This window comes from Rhinopithecus bieti, unplaced genomic scaffold, assembly GCF_001698545.2.
Source record: "Rhinopithecus bieti isolate Rb0 unplaced genomic scaffold, ASM169854v2 scaffold_30862, whole genome shotgun sequence".
Taxonomy (NCBI): domain Eukaryota; kingdom Metazoa; phylum Chordata; class Mammalia; order Primates; family Cercopithecidae; genus Rhinopithecus; species Rhinopithecus bieti.
The window spans coordinates 788,033-804,517 of record NW_016813281.1 but is presented as its reverse complement, the minus strand read 5'-3'; the positions used below and the strand labels follow the sequence as shown (position 1 = coordinate 804,517).

At 45.2% G+C, this 16,485-nt stretch overlaps 1 protein-coding gene across 12 annotated transcripts in view; it reads left to right on the top strand.

Moving 5' to 3' along the window:
• The first annotated feature begins 4,894 nt into the window (after positions 1-4,894).
• Positions 4,895-16,485, top strand: part of IRAG1 (inositol 1,4,5-triphosphate receptor associated 1) — a 124,000-nt gene continuing 112,409 nt past the window's right edge. For 7 of the 12 annotated variants that reach the window (XM_017847942.1, XM_017847941.1, XM_017847944.1 and 4 more), the window contains exon 1: positions 4,895-5,399. In XM_017847942.1, the coding sequence (XP_017703431.1) occupies positions 5,333-5,399 (67 nt within the window). In that variant the 5' untranslated portion in view covers positions 4,895-5,332. Of the gene's footprint in view, positions 5,474-16,485 lie in introns of all 12 variants that reach the window. The other 5 variants (XM_017847946.1, XM_017847945.1, XM_017847951.1 and 2 more) reach the window with 4 other exon arrangements.

Genomic DNA, 16,485 nt, shown 5'->3' with positions numbered 1-16,485 from the left:
AAGAATCACCTTTACTCCAGTTCCCAATAAGTTCCTCATCTCCATCTGAGACCACCTCCACCTGGATTTCATTGTCCATGTCATTATCAGCGTTTTGGTCAAAGCCATTCAACAAGCCTCTAGGAGGTTCCAAACTTTCCCACATTTTCCTGTCTTCTTCTGACCCCTTCAAACTGTTCCAACTTCTGCCTGTTACCCAGTTCCAAAGTCACTTCCACATTTTTGGGTATCTTCACAGCAGCACCCCCTCTACTGGTACCCATTTACATTATTAGTCTGTTCTCAGGGTGCTAATAAAGACATACCTGAAGCTGGGTAATTTATAAAGGAAATAAAGAGGTTTAATGGATGCACAGTTCTACATGGCTGGGGAGGCCTCACAATCATGGTGGAAGATGAATGAGGGGCAAAGTCATGTCTTACATGGTGGCAGGCATATACCCACATACATCTCTATCTATCTATCTATCTACCTACCTACCTACCTATCTAGCAATCTAGTTTACTCCAATTCCTATAATTCTAACACAATACTGCATAATTTATTCTATTTTCCCTCCTTTTTCATATTTGTAACTCCCTCCTTTGACAGTGAGAAACTTTGCTCTCATTATCCAATATTTACTAATTTGTTCAACCATAGAATACAAAGAAAGTATTTCAGAATTGCTAATACACATGTCTATGAAAAAGAAGCCTATTCAATATTTGTTTGTAGTTCTTTTTGTCTTTAGCCTGATGGCATCTAGTCCAAATCTACTACAAAAGTTTCTTGAATTAATTCCCTTTCTGCCCCTTCTGCCCATAAACTTTAATTCATCCCCTCTCTGTTTGGCTCCATAACTCCTTCCTGTCCTTTTCACCCCTGGTTTTTCAAGTCCAGAGCCTCTCAGGGGTCTCAGAGCGGGTGAACTCCCTCTCTAGGCGTCGTCTAGGGCTAGGCCGAAGCTTTCTTCTCCCTGCCTCATTAGGCGCCTCTCTTCCATGCTCTTCCCAGCTTCCAGAAATATGTTCACTCATGCCTGCCCTCTCCCTCCATTCTTTTGTGGCTAAGAATTTATTCCTTTTTAAGGAGTTCTTTGCTATCATTTTAATGGGATTGTGGGACAGGGAGAGACACCTGTGTTCCCAGTTTGTAGTCTCAAACCTGACACCCAGGAATTCTAAAGTCAGAGAGATCTGGGTTTATGCCCTGCAAGACATCGGCAGGCATCTTGACCGCCCTGCATCTCAGTTTCCCCATCTAGGACGTGAGGGTAAGAAGCTCCGCACCACATGGATTTGGTGAGGATGAACTCTACCATATATGTAAAGTGGCTGATGGTGCCAGGCACCATGTTCAGTATGTAAAGTGGCTGACGGTGCCGGGCACTGTGTTCAGTAAATGATACCTGTCATTGTTGCCTGAATGCAATTCCTGCAGATGTGGTCTCTTATTTGCTCACTCACTCATCCAAGGCTGAGTGCTGAGCATATCACAGAGTTCCTGTCTAAAAGGGGTAGGGAAGTCAAAACACCCAGTGAAGCCAACCAGCAAGCGGTCGCAGAGCTGGCAGCATTCTTGGCAAGAAGCTGTTTTTCCTTGCTTGGCTCCCCTTGGTCCCAGGATGTGCCTTTTGCCTGAGACTCTAAAACTTCTTCCCTGGCCTTGGATTAAATGGCCTGTTGGGAGAGCCTCCCCGAGCTATGTGCCAGTGTGCCTCTGCTGGGCCCCTGCTTTTAGGCGGAGGACACATAACTGTCTCTGATGGGAATGAGTGAGGAGCTGAAGATTTTGGTAGAGCGAGGCCAAATCCCTGTGTGGCTCCAGGAACAAGGATAAATATAGCCAGAGTAATTGCTCATGCTCTTTTAAGGATTAAAAGTCAGCTTTTGGGCAAGCTGTGAAGCTCCATGATAGCAAGGGACACAGTTCCTTTTTTAGAGTTGTGGTCAGCACTCCTTCTGCATTGCTGGATCCCAGGCCTCCATGATGCTATTCCCACTGGAGTTAAGGGATCGCCTTCACTAGTCTACCTGACACGAGGGAGGGATGGGTCTGAGGTGTTCCTGCCACATCCCTTGTCCAACATGATGTCTGGCGCACTAAAGGTGCCCAATAAGCATTTTTAAATGGATGAGTGAGCTGTGAGAAATTTATGCTTTTAAAAATAACCTTTAGGATACGATCTGTAGTCTAGTTAACAGTAGCATCCCAGTGCCAATTTCCTGGCTTTGAAATATACTGTACAACACTGATGTGAGATGTCTCCGTTGGGGAAGTTGGATAAACGGTATGTAGGACTCTTTGTACTATTTTTGTAACTTCCTGTGTATCTATAATTATTCTAAAGTAAGAAATAAAAAAAATTGTAATAACCTTTAGTCAGGATCATGCCAATACCCTTTGACACTTGGGGGAAGCAGTGCTGGAAGATGAAGTGAGTAAATCCCTGTTTATAGCAATGCTTTTGTTTTATTATTATTTGTGAATGTAAACACATGTTTTGCTCATACAATTCAAAACTTTAAATGTATCAATAAGGCATACCATGGTCAGTCTTTAACCCAGTCACTTAGTTTTACTCCCCACTGGCAACTAATCTAAATGTTATTCATTTCTTGTGCTAATTTTAGAGATGATATGCATACTCACATATGAACTTGTATGTATACATGAACATAAGTGTATATATGTATTTGTGTGTATATATGTACATATTAAAATACATACACACTCTTTTTCATTCAAATAGTAGCATTTGATAGACACTGTTATTTTACTTTTTCTACTTAATGTATCTTGGAGTCTTTTCAGGTCAGTACACCAAGAGCTTCCTCTCCCTTTGTTGTGGCTGCACTCCATCTTCTTTTATGGCCCCAGTTGCTAGACAGTTATGTTGTTTCCAATCCTTTTGCTTTTGTAAATAACGCTGCAATGAATAACCTTGTTCATTTGTCGTTTCCCAAGTGTGGGAGTGTGTTTATAGAATAAATTCCTAGAATTGGAATCAGGTCAAAGGGTGTAATCTTGATAGTGCTAAGGTATCCTCTATAGAACTTGTTCCATTTTTACACACTGACCAGTCATGTGTTTTATAAAATGGTATCGTTAATGCAATGATTAAAAAGTTATTTGGTGATACCTTTGTGTGGTGAAAGCTGTGGGTCTTTACCCAAGAGAAACACAAACCACATAGTGGCTTACATGCAATTTCAGTTGGCTCAGAGATCCCTGAAGGTCATCCATGAACCCTGGGTTCTGAAACCCTGGCTGAAGGGTAGGCAGCATGACAAAGAGGACAGAGCTTTAGGGACAGACCACCTGAATTCACATCTCAGCACTGTCACTTACTTACTGGCTGCGGAACATCAAGCAAGTTGTTTTACTTCTTCCAGCCTCAGTTTCCTTTTGAAGGAAAGGCATAGGTACTTGTGAGGATACATAGAGTGCTTTTATGTAAAGCATCTAATCTAATGCTAGGAATATAGTAGGTGCTCAATACAATATATGATTTTGAACTCTCTCTCTCTCACACACACACATACACACACACACACACAGCCAGCCCTAGGTTCCACTTCAACTTCTGATTTTGATTGTCCCTGTAGTGCCTGCTGCTGGACTCATAAGATCAACCTTTGAAGCAACATTCCCTAAAGTGGGATCCTTGGACCAAGTACATAAGAATCACCCAAGGGTCTTCACTAAAATGCAGATTTCTGGGTCCATTTCAGGTCCATAGAATTAGAATTTCTGAAAGAGGAGCCCAACGAGCTTCACACCTGGGGGTTCTAATGCACATTGAAGTCGGAGAAACAGCACTGAAGAGTTTGGTCAGTTCCTTCTATACCATATACTTGCAATTCTAGTAGTTACTGCCATGTGGCTTTGCAGGGGACGGGGGTTGTGGGGGGAGCCTGCACCTCCACGTGGACAGGTGTGGACACTTGAGAGAAAGCTTGGCTAGTACCCAAGACAGCCTCCTCTGGTTTCATTTACAAAAAACAATTATTGATGAGGGTAGCAGACTTCATGCGCTACACCCCTGTTAGTGATCTCTCTTACAACAACTACACAGAAAAAACAGGACTTCCTCAGAACCACATGCCTGAGGAAGGGATGGAGGCTCAGTGGGCCAGGCTCAGTGGAGAACGTCTGCCACTGCTGCACCACTGATCTGTGGCCAGGAGCTGAGTACAAGGACTGTGTTTGCCAGGAGGGCTTGAGGCCATAGGCCTTGGAGCTCCAATCCCTAGTGCTCTCTACCATGACTACTGAATGTTTTCTGGATGGCTAATGATGGCCAAAACTAGGGTTCCCGGATTTATCAAACAAAAATAGAGGATGACTAGTTAAATTTGAATTTCAGATAAATAACATTCTTTTAGTACAAGTATGTCCCATGTTTATCTGAAATCCAAATTTAAATGGGTGTCCTGTAATTTATCTAGCAACTTTACCTAGGGTTTCTCTGTGCCGCTCTAACCACAGAAGGGGCTGAAGTCCCCATGTAGCTTGCCCCCAGCTTGGAGCTCCATGATCCTGGCCTTGGGTGGGTCCTATACCCAAGGCAGGTGAAGAGTGTGTATGGACAGGGTGTGGATTTCCTGGGCAGGGGCAGGAAGCTCATTCATGCTGATCTAGCTCTTATGAGATGCTGGCAGTGTGTTAAACACTTGACTAATATTTAATCCCCTGACTACCCAGTGAGTTAGGCATTATCATTATTATTCCCACTTTAGAGATGAGGAGACTGAGGCTCCACGATGTTAAGACCACAGGCTGTTAAGTGGAGGAGCAGGGGATGTTAAGTGGATACCCCTGGGGCCTGTGCCAAGTCTGGTAAGTGTGGGAGTAGCTGAATCTCCCAGGCCATTCTCTCTGGCAATCCCAAGAGTTTAACGCAGTGGGAGCAGCCCCTGCCCCCAAATCCCCAGGACAGGAACCATTCCCAGTTTCTTTTGGCGCTGGCCCAGGGTCTTCTCCAGGCTCACATGCTTGCTGGAGGCTCCAAATGGGTGGCGAGATCTGCAGGGTCCCTTTGTCCCCGTCCAGCCAGGACAGTGTCCAGTGGCATGAGTTACCATGGGGACTGCCATCTGCTGTGTGGATACCCATCAGAGGGGCCCAGGGTGAGCGACTGCCCCAAAGGCCCAGCCTGCCCTGAGCCCTGAGGCCAGCTGGTCGGCTTTCCCTGCCATTATCCCCCGAGCCAGGCCGAAGGGGGGCTCCCAGAGCAGCTCTCGGCTCTACGTCCCAGCCCCTCTCAGAGGAGGCGTGCGGCCGAGGTTCTACAGCCAGAGGCTTCTCGGCTCCGAGCTCCAGAGCCAGATGTAACATTGACCTTAAATGGTAAAAGCTCCCCAGAGTGAAGAGAGGCTGGCCAGAGGAGGAAAGGAGAATAACTCAGTTTTAGGTAAGCCTCCCCTATATCCTAGAATAACCTGCCTCTTCGACTGGGAAGCAGAGGGATTCTTCTCCTCCTTAAAGGTACAGGGTGCTGGGATGGGGGCGCTAAACTTTAACTTTCCTGGGGAGCTGGCTTTATTGGGTGGCATTTCAGCTGACTATCTTTATTGTTGCTGTCTTAAGTTTTAAATCAGAAGTGAATCTTGCCAGTCCTAACTTAACTAGATTGTGCTCCTTTTGCTTGCTGTTGGAAAGTGTGCACAGCTCAGGGTGAAAATGTGGGTCGTGACAGGCGATTGCAACCGGTAGCTTTCCTGTGGGCCCGTTTGTGGCAACAATGGGGTCTTCAGCTTAGGCAAGTCTGCTAGGCAGGGCTTTCTCCCCTCTGTGCTTCCCATGTCTCTCTCTCTCTCTGTCCCCCTATGTCCCTCTGCCTTGAACCTGGGCGGCATGACCTGTCTAGATCCTTAACTCTACCCCTATTTCTGTCTCTGCCCTTCCCATCCTGTGTTCTGGTCACAGCCCCTGTTTTTATCTCTGTCCCTGTCTCCTCTTTTGTCTCCAGCTTCCCCTGGCCTGTGCAGTTCCCCGCTCCCTAGAGGGGGTGTATGTGCCCGGCTCATGCCTGGCCCTGCTCACCTCCAGGGCTCCGAGTTGAAGCGATTCCTAGAGTGAGCAGCATTTGGACTGGCTTTTTCCAGAGGAAAAGCCAGTGGAAGCCAGAGGCCAGAGAGAGGCCCAGCTGTCTTGCTCCCTCCTGCCCAGGAAACAGTTGTAAAGGCTATAGAGGCTCTGCAGTTTGAGTAAACAGCAGCCTGGGGTCTGGGACCCCTGGCCAGCGCTCCAGCCTCCCAGAACTCGGCAGCTGCTGTTTCCCAACACTCTTCAGGCTGCTCGCCGGGGTGGTGCAGGGAAGTAAAGCTGGTCTGAGCAGGGTCTTTTGCAGGGAAAAGGAGGAAGCTTCCCGGGACTGTGAGGCTGGGGGTCCAAAGGAGTCAGGACTTGCCAAGGATTGTATTGCCCCCACAGAGGGACAATGACATGCTAGTGAGGCAGGTGGAGTTGCCCATCCCCCTGCACTCCCCTACCCCAACACTTCTATGGAGGAGGGAACTCAGGTTAAGTGACTTGCCTAAGGTCATTCTACCAAGATGGAGTGGTACTAGGACTCAAACCCAGGTCTGTATGACTCTAACTCCAGTGCCCGTGCCTCTCAACACAGCCGTGAATGCCAGGGTATGATCCTACCTCCAACTGTGTCTTGCAATTTTTGACCTAATGGAGAAAACCGTTGTCATTATCATGTTTGTGCCATCCATGATTCCATTGTGCGTGTGTGTGTGTGTGTGTGTGCGCGCGCGTGCATGCATGTTTGGTGGGTGGCTGTTTATGTTCACAGCAGATGTACCTATCTTTATGCTTGGAGGTAAGGGAGGCATTCCTGTGTCCTTTATCATCTTGGAGGGATAACCATGTGCTAGCTGCTACGACATGATTGGTTATCCCCATAAACGTGTTTCCGCAAGAAAATAAACAGCAAACACATGGTTCTTACTGTGTATTGAACACTGTTCCCCTTCCCATACAGTAACTCATGACTCCCACAGCTCTACAAAGCAGGGGTCATTCTTTCCACCCTGGTTTTGTAGAGGACACTTTAGCACAGAGAGGCTGCTCAGCTGGTGCTCGGCCCCAGGCTGTGGTCTCTGCAGGCTCTGCTCTTGACCTCCATGGTCAGCTCCCCTCTGCTTGGGACCCCATGTCAGAGTGCAGCAGGGGAATCACTGGCCCCCTTGCAACACGGTGCATCTGAGGCTTTCCACAAGGGATTTCGCATGCCCCTCACAGAATGCCATGAGGGATGTGTCTTTACCTCACTGCTCCAGGTGAGGACACTGGGGCTAAGGGATGTTAAATGACTCATCCAAGCTCACCCAGCCACCAAGTGACAAAGCAGGGAATTTAAATAGTATCTTGGGTAGGGAAGTTACAGCCATGTGAAACTTACTTGAAACTGAATCCCTGGGAGGCTGAGAGGGCACATGGTTTGGGGATGAGGAGTTCTGTGGGTCTGTGTAAGGAAGCTCGGTTCCTTGCTTGATGGGCTGAACTATACATGATGGGTCCTCAGCTTTCTAAAAAGCCCTGCGTCTCTCCTCTAAGCCTTTGTAACAGAGGTGGGCAGAAGTACCCCACACCTCCTGGAGGAGCAGACTGAGCCCTGCAAGGGCAGAGACCTTATTCTGTTCCTCACCCGCTGTGTGTCTAGCACCAAGAATGATGCTGGGAGCACACAAAGTGCTCAGGTTCAACCATGTTTCTGTGAACACATGGACACAATGCTCATAAAGTGGGTTCTGGTTACACAGGGCCCCAGGTTGATTTTGTACACGTGCCTGATGATCAGATTCATCTAGTTTGACTTGAGAGAATACAATGTCGGGGCCTGAAGTTATCCACCTCTCTCCCCCTACCTCCTCTCCTGGGTCACCTCACAGAGCCTGGACTGCCCCTCAGCCACTTTCTCCGGGGCTTATTATCAGCAGAGGAATTCTGTTTGCTGACTGAGTAGGTGCAGAGGCCTGGGTAGATAGGGAGAAGAGAACTTGGGGCCCCTAGACTCTGGCCCTGCCCCTGCCCCTTGGGGAGCTGAGTCAGAAGAGGGAGATGGAGAGCTGAGTTCTCAGATAGTGATGCAAAAGGAAAGAGGGGAGAAAATTGGTATTAATTGAGCTCCTACTTGGTGCCAGGATCTGTGCTAGATCTGTTATTTAATTTAAGCCTCATGTTAGAGATGAGGAGAGAGGCATACAGCTAGTAGGTGGACTCCAGCTCAAGCCACCTTGGTCCAAAGTGGGCACTTCCTGCATTAGATGTCACCTTGCCTCCAGTTAGTAACTTAGGTCCTGGGGCAGTTATTGAGTATCACAGTCCAAATCATGGGAAAATCATGAATAGAGGGAAAGGGGATATCATGTTAGTCCTGTGGACCTTGGAGGCTAGACTCTGAGTTTAGGTGACCGTCCAGGGAAGCCTCACCAATGGGCCTTCAAATTCAGAGTCTTAGCAGAGGCAGCCCATGCCCGTGACCCTGGACAAGCCCTGCCTTCTCTGCAAGGACTTTCTCCAGGGGAGGTGGAAAGCAGAGGACAGTTGTTCAGACAGGAAACTTTTTTTTTTTTTGGAGACAGAGTCTCGCTCTGTCACCCAGACTAGAGTGCAGTGGTGTAACCCCCACCTCCCAGGTTCAATCGATTCTCACTCCTCAGCCTCCCAAGTAGCTGGGATTACAGGGAGTACCACCATGCCTGGCTAATTTTTACATTTTTAGTAAAGTTGGAGTTTTGCCATGTTGCCCAGGCTGGTCTTGAACTCCTGATCTCAAGTGATCAGCCCACCTCAGCCTCCCAAAGTCTGGGATTATAGGCATGAGCCACTGCACCTGGCCAGACTGAAAACTTTTCCTAGCAGGGAACAGATGTAAAAAAAGTCTGCTAAGGCTGGGCTTAATCAGCTCTGGTTACTTTCTTCCTATTACTTTATTTGTAATTTGTAATTTTTATTCAGTTTTTTCTAGTAAAAAAAAGTAATGCATGTTCTTTGCTAGACTTTCTTGGCAAATACAGAAATGGATATAAATAAGAAATTCAGAAATAAATATAAAGAAATTAAAAAACCCTCTAGAATCCCATTCCTCAGTGATAAGTATTGTTTATATTATGGTGTGTTTCTTTCTTTACATTTCTCTATATTTTGTAAAACTAGGGTCTTAGTGTATATGTTATTTTTTAGTCTGCTTTTTAAAACTGAGCATTCTAATATAATCCTTTTTTCCATACCATTAAAGATTCTCCAAAACATGATTTTTCAATGGTTTTATAACATAGAGTCATTTTAGCTGTGCAGCAATTTAATCACTGTTCCTCTTCTTGGCATTTACAAATGTGAGTTTTCTCTGGGGACTTTCTCAGTGGCACATGTGACGTGACGGCTTTTCCATAGATTTATAGCATTTGGAGACTCAGCTCTCAGAGGTGGGTTTGTGTGTGGCCCAAGGTGTGGGCTTGCTCTGCAAGATGATTGTATGTGGGATACGGACCCAGCCTTAAACACACAACATCACATTGTAAGAACATTATTCCTTCTTAAGTTCTTTTTATTCCTTTAAATGAAGGAGAGAAAGCCTCTATTTGAGGTAGGGTGACCAACCGTCCAGGGCCACCCAGGAATGAGAGTTGCTGCCGGACCTTCAGTGCTAAAATTGGGACAGGTCCTGGACAAATCCAAAAGGTTGATCACCCTCATTTAAGCCTCATATGCCTTCAACATCTTTCTGTTTGTTTCCTTTCTTGACAAAATGAGAGCAGGCCTTACCTAAGGTTTAATAACTGTTTTCATTTTATTTATTTTTATAACTCTATTTGTGGTAAGTGGTAGTGCTTTATCCATTTAAGGTAGGAATATGAAGTTTCCCTTTTAAATAAAAGTAATGACAATGATAGCTAACACTTGTTGAGTGAGTGCCATGTGCTAGACACTTTCCTAATGCTTTACCTGCATTTGCTCATTTAGTCCTCACAGCAACCCTCTGAAGTAGTTACTGTCATTGTCCTCCTTATACAGATTAGGAAACTGGGGCACAGAGAGGGTAAGAAACTTGCCTAACAACACAAAGTTAGTAAATGGCCAAGTGGGGTTTCAGTCTTCATTTTCTGGCCCATTGCTCCTCGAATGAAAGAATATTAAGTAAATAAATGCATAAGTAAAACACAGGCATGGCAAAAATTGTGAGCATGGTGTATAAATGAGTCAGGTCATTCCACCACAGCTTGGTGGAAATTGGGTTGTATGAACTTGGTGGAATCCCGGTATTGGTGAGTGCAGGGTGTTGGGGAAGTTGAGTCATCCCAGCAAAACCAACAGGAATTTAGGAACCAATGGGCTCAGTGAGAGAGGCTGGGAGGGATGAGACTATACACTGCACACAGCCTGGCTCTAGGGGTGGGATGTGGTTCCCAGAGTGGCCACCAGGTAAGGGACACAGAGAGGCCACAGAGAGTTCTGTGGCTGACAAGCCAATCAAGAGGGTGTTTCCAGAGACCCCAAGGTTCGTGGCTCATCAGAAGGAGAAGAAAGCCTGAAGACATTCTTGACTTTGCTCATACAGGTGTGGTGAAAATAACCCTGGACCCTGAGTCAGGAGGTGGACTCAGTGTTGGCCAGCTCTTCCCTTATTATCACAGTGGGGAGATGACATCTTGTAATGGAGGCAGCACAGTGTCCCTATGGAAAATGTGGACCCTGGAGAGACCGTGTGGCTCCACCACTGACCAGCTGTATCCCTTGCGCTGCACCTAATCTGTTGGAGCCTCAGCTTCCTCTCCTGTAATATGGGTTCAGTATCCCTTGTCCAAAATGCTTGGGACCAGAGGTGTTTCAGATTTCACTTTTTTTTTTTTTTTTGGACTTTGGAATATTTGCATATTTACCCAGTTCAGCATCCCAATTCCAAAAATCCAAAATCTGAAAGGCTCCAATGAGCATTTCCTTTGAGTGTCTCGTCAGTGCCCAGAAAGTCTTGGATTTTGGAGCATTTTAGATTTCAGATTTTTCAGATTTGGGATGTTCACCCTGTAATGATAGTGTCCATTTTGCAAAGTTAAATCGCTTAGCCCAGTGTCTATTCTTAGCACTCAGTATACATTAGCTCTTATTATTTCTAGCCCCTGTCTGTTCCCCTCCAGAGATTCCAGCAAGAAGACTTCTGTACTGGGTTTGAGGCTCTGACCATCCACAATCCTGGGTCCTATTCTCAACTCCAAGAACACCCAAAGTAGAGTGGTGGACTTACTCTCAAGAGGATTGGGCATCTGTATCTGGTGAAGTCTTTAAGGAGGCCCAATAAATAACACCTTTTCCTTCACTGAAGCTCTAAGGCTTGTTAGGAGTTCAGAGACTAATATCACCCTTATGACTGGTGAAGCTGGTATTGGAGAATGTGGTTTGGATCAACAGGCAAGTAGGTTTTCTAATACTGTATTGAATAGATTTATCCCCCAGCCCTATGGGATGCTCACTGGGGAAAGTAGGGCCCTTTAAATATTAAAGCTTGGAGAAACAGAGCAGAAAGCGTGTCCCCTGAAAGCAGCTAATTCCCTAGAGAAACAGAAGAGGGAGGGCTGAGCTCTTCATGCAGACGTTTCTCAGAACTCACCATCAGATAGCCATTCTCCAGGCGTGGAAGAGTCTGGCACTGAACTCTGGGGTACCACAGTGAAGGCCTGGCTAAAGCCCACTTGCAAGGCTGGTCTCTCATGGGCACCTGGTGAGACTTGTGCCCTGCCCTAGTGAGAGACAGGCAGGGCCAAGGCTGCAGGAGTTGCCACATGGTCCCATGGGCACCCCCTCTCCTCCCTTTTCCAGTTAATCAATCCTCACCTTTTCTCCAGAGATGCCTGGTGGGGAACTTGTTTAATGCAGAGACCTTCCTTAGACAAGGCAAGCATCTGACTAGAAGTATCTGTGGGGATGAATTTTCCTTTTTTCACAGAAGTTTCATTTAGGCAATTCTAGACAGGGAGCAAGTGATCACTTAACTCCTTTCTTCTGGGTTACTTCTTACAGGTAGATGAGAAAATATATGGGAAAGGAACTACAATTGTTTGAGCAAGTTTGTATGTACCAGGCACATTTTATACAATATCTCATTAAATCTGTACTTTAGCCATGCAAGGGAGGTATTTGTGAACAAACTGATTCAAGGAGGATAGTAACTAGTATGAGAAGAATGAGAGTCAAACCAAAACCATCAGACCACCAAGCCCCATCTCTTTCCATCTCTCTGTGGCCTATAGACCCGGCTGCGGGACAGAGTGATAATGCCTGACCCTTCGTTCCTGCCCCTATAAGAACAAAGCCCTGGAGGTCCCAGTGCTGCTGCTGAGAGCTGAGGTCCAGAGCTCTTGGGGCAGGGCACTGGAGCAGCTTCCCCACTAGGCTTGCTCTTTTTTGCACCTCTCTTGGTTTCTTTCAGTATGTAACGATCTTTATCAGGTCTCCTAATCTTGTTTATGAACAAGTTCCTTCCTCTATTTGGAAGGAAAAATACAAATTTAGAATCATAAGCTTTTTACTGGCAAGAAATGTCATGTCCTACATTGTGTGTCTTGAGTCGCTTTCTATGGCTCACCAAGATTTGTACCCTAAAGGTCTATAAATGTTGCCAAGGTCACCCAGTCTGTTCAAATCCCAGCCCCACAACTTACTGTTTGACTTGGGCAAATGATCTAACCTCTGAGTCCCCTTACCTATGACATGGATTGCTAGATCTAAAGAACTTATACCTGAATAAGTACCCAATAAGTAATTATTATTATTGGAGCCCAGATTAATATTGAACACATGGGTCTCCTCTATTTTGGATACCCCCAAATGGTCAGGTTTCCCCAAGGACTCTCTTGTCATATTTTCGACTTGTATGGGTATGGTAGAAAGAATGGTAGAAAGAATGTAATGTCTTCCTGGGCTTCTTACCTAAGACATCTTTCTTGTTTCCCACCTGAGATCTAACTGGTCCCTGATGTAGGTTGCAAGGCAATGATGATAAGACTAGGTGTCAAGAGAAACCTGGCTAGTTGGCTTCTAAGAGGCTTCCCCAAGGAGCATCACCTTGGGGATGTTCTAGAGTCCTGGACCCATCCCTAAGCCTGGTTAGTGACCTGGAATTGGTTAGTTGATTGCTTATGCAGAGACCGACTCACAATAATCAAACTCACAAGAGACTGAAGTATACAATTTTTTTTTTTTTTTTTTCAAGAGAGGCAGGGTCTCACTCTGACCCCCAGGCTGGAGTACAGCGGTATAGTCACAGCTGACTTGCAGCCTTGACCTCCCTGGCTCAAGTGATCCTCCCACCTCAACCTCCCAAGTAGCTAGGACTACAGGCATATACTACCTCGCTTGGCTTATGTTTTAAACATTTTTTTTTTTAGAGACAGGGTCTTGCTATGTTGCCCATGCTGGTCTCAAACTCCTGGCCTCAAGTGATACTCTTGCCTCAGCCTCCTAAAGCACTGAGATTACTAAAGTATACAATTCTTTTAATTTTTTTTTTTTTTTTTGAGACGGAATCTTTCTGCGTCACTCAGGCTGTAGTACAGTGGTGTGATCTCGGCTCACTGAAACCTCTGCTTCCCAAGTAGCTGGGATTATAAGCGTGTGCCACCATGCCCAGCTACTTTTTTGTATTTTTACTAGAGACAGGGTTTCACCATGTTGGCCAGGCTGGTCTCAAACTCCTAACCTCAAGTGATCCACCTGCCTCAGCCTCCTTTCAAAGTGATGGAATTGCAGATGTGAGCCACTGCACCCAGCCAAGTATACAATGCTGAATGTCTATGTGCCGATATATAATGGGAGAGAAACCCTTTCCAATGAGGGGAAGGCAGAAAGTTCTGAGGGGTGGGTCACCTAGGCTATGATGCGGCCTGATGAGCCACCTCTGCCTGCAGCAGAGAGACTTCCCCAGAGCTCAGGAAGGGCCTCTTTCCTCTGGGAAGTTTGGACAAGCCTTTCTCTTTGCTGTAGAAAAATGCTCTATACAATGGTGGTTATTATGTGATATTTACATAGTCTGTTCCAGCACACAAGAAATTGCAGATCCCACCTATATATTGGTTAAAGTTCTTTGATTGCCAGGTCTCAGAAACCTATGTTGGCTCACTTAAGAGAAAGTGGGATTTATTATAAGGTATTTGAGAAAATCAAAGGAAAAGGTAGGTAGACAGCAATGCCTCAGGAAGGCAGGACCCAGGGCAGCTTTCGGGTCCCAGCAGTAGGAACTTGCCAGCCTTTTCTCTATAGGAGTGGTCTTCAAGTGTTTTGGATGTTGCATCTTATTAGTTTAGAGAAAATTTTTTTAGCATGCACCTCCAATTTATGTATATTTCTTTATTATAAATGGTATTCATGAGCTATTGTACTAATGTTTTACTTTATAAAACATATAAAAATAGAATTTTTTAAAGAATAAGAAAGATGAAATAGTATTTTGAAAATCATGCTTTATCTTTTTTAAACAGTGTCAATGACTTTTCTGCTTTCCCTAAATAAGTATTCTTTAGTCATGACTCTGTGTGCTTCTTCAAGGGGAAAGAGAAGAAAATCGTGTTACCAGAAGCTAGTGAGCTCAACAGCCAGGGAAGAGGGTCCATCTAGAATGAGCTGTAGCTAAGGAGAGGCACAGTCACTGTCAGAGATGTGGTGCTGGAGCAAGGAAGGAAAGGCCCAGGCCTCTCTCTCCTCCCATCCCCTACTGGTCCATTGGCCAAACTCAGCCAGCAAGCAAAGGGGCCCAGGTTATACATTCCATAGGTGTCATCCTGAAGCACACAGCAGAGAACCAGGGGGCAGGGCAGGGAGAAAGGGAAGGAGGGCAGAGGAAAACCAACTCAGATACCTCATGTGGAAGAGGGACATCCTTACTTCCTGAATTATTATATTAAATTTTCAGTTTCATCCACTAGTTCGTAAAAAAAATTTTTGAGAGTTACTTTTAGCTTTATTGGTAGAAGTATTTTCATTGTACTTTTTTTTTGCATAAGCCTTTTAAGCCACATACCCATTTTATGATAGTAGGTTTGGTTAAAACTAGGTAAATATGTTTTATTAACCTACTTACTTGGGCACCCACAAACTGTGTCACCCTTCAGGGAAGGCAAATGGATACATGAGGGTGCTACATCAGTTCCGTAACATTGTAGAACTCCCCGTGAGCCCTTGTAACAGCTCACAAACTGGACGCAACAGTGGCCTTTCAATACATGAACCAGCACCATTGCCAACCTGTTTATTAAATATTAAGAAGTGTACCTTGTTACTATTTTAATTAAAATTGAAGGTTTTTATTTTAAATTTCCTTCCTATATCCCACCAAATCATCCTGCATTCCCTGGATGACATACTCTACTCTGAAGACCACTGCCCAGGCCACAGGCCCAGTTTGACTAGGTTCCAGAAGCTCCTGGTCTCTAAGTTCTTGAGAGAAATAATCTGATAAGTCCAGCTTTGATCAGGATCAATCAGTCATGGCCAGGGGACAGGATTGTGGGGTATAAATGTGGTCATGGGGAAGCCATCCGTCATATACAGGGGTTCGTACTAAAGAAGGGAAAATTGCTTAAAGTAAAAATGTCTTCCAAGAATGTCAACACCTACTTATTTAAAGTTGTCTTTCTGTCCTGCCTTCTAGAGATGTCTGTTAAGCCTCCCAACTCTGCAACCCCATATACAGAGAATTTCTTGGGTTACTTCCATAGATAACTAATCATGTCCATTGGGTATAGGGTTTTTTTTTTTAACCTTGTTAATATATTGGAGGGCAGCCCCATCTCCTTGTGGTTATCTCCACGTATAGCCAACATTCCTAACAGGTCTGGGGTTCACAGACCTTATCAGACTTAGAGGAAGACTATTTCTCAGGCCAGCTGGGCCCAGAAATGAAAAAAAAAAGATATGGTTGGTTATAGACATCAAGGATCTGTTGCATTAGACCTGAAAACATTTGGCAAGTTGTCCCTATATCACGATTCCTATAGTTTATAAAGCACAAAAGTTGCTTAGGCACATGAACAAAGAAAGCCTGACTTTTTAGAGTCCCAGAGGGGAAGATTCCATTTGGTGAATCTCCAGAGACTTGTTTCACATGTCAAGAACAATAATAATGTGCTTATTACTGTAACACCTGTCATTTATTGAGCACCAGCTAAATACTATGTTAAGTTCTTTACGTACATTATCCCATATTTTTGCAGCATCCTATGATACAGGTTATAATAATATCTCTATGTTACTAATGAGAAAATGGAGGCTTTGTGAGGCTGAGTAGTTCACTCAGGATTACACAGCTAGAAAGTGGCAGAGCCAAGGCCATATTGCCCTTGGTGCAAAGTGCATGCAGCCCATCAACAGATAGAAACTCATACTTGGAGTTTATCAGGCCAGGAGAGAGTAGAGCTGGGACAATAAGATTTCAAAAAAGCCCATAATAGATCATTATGGGCTTATAGAAAGGTATTAAGGAAAGCTAGCACCAT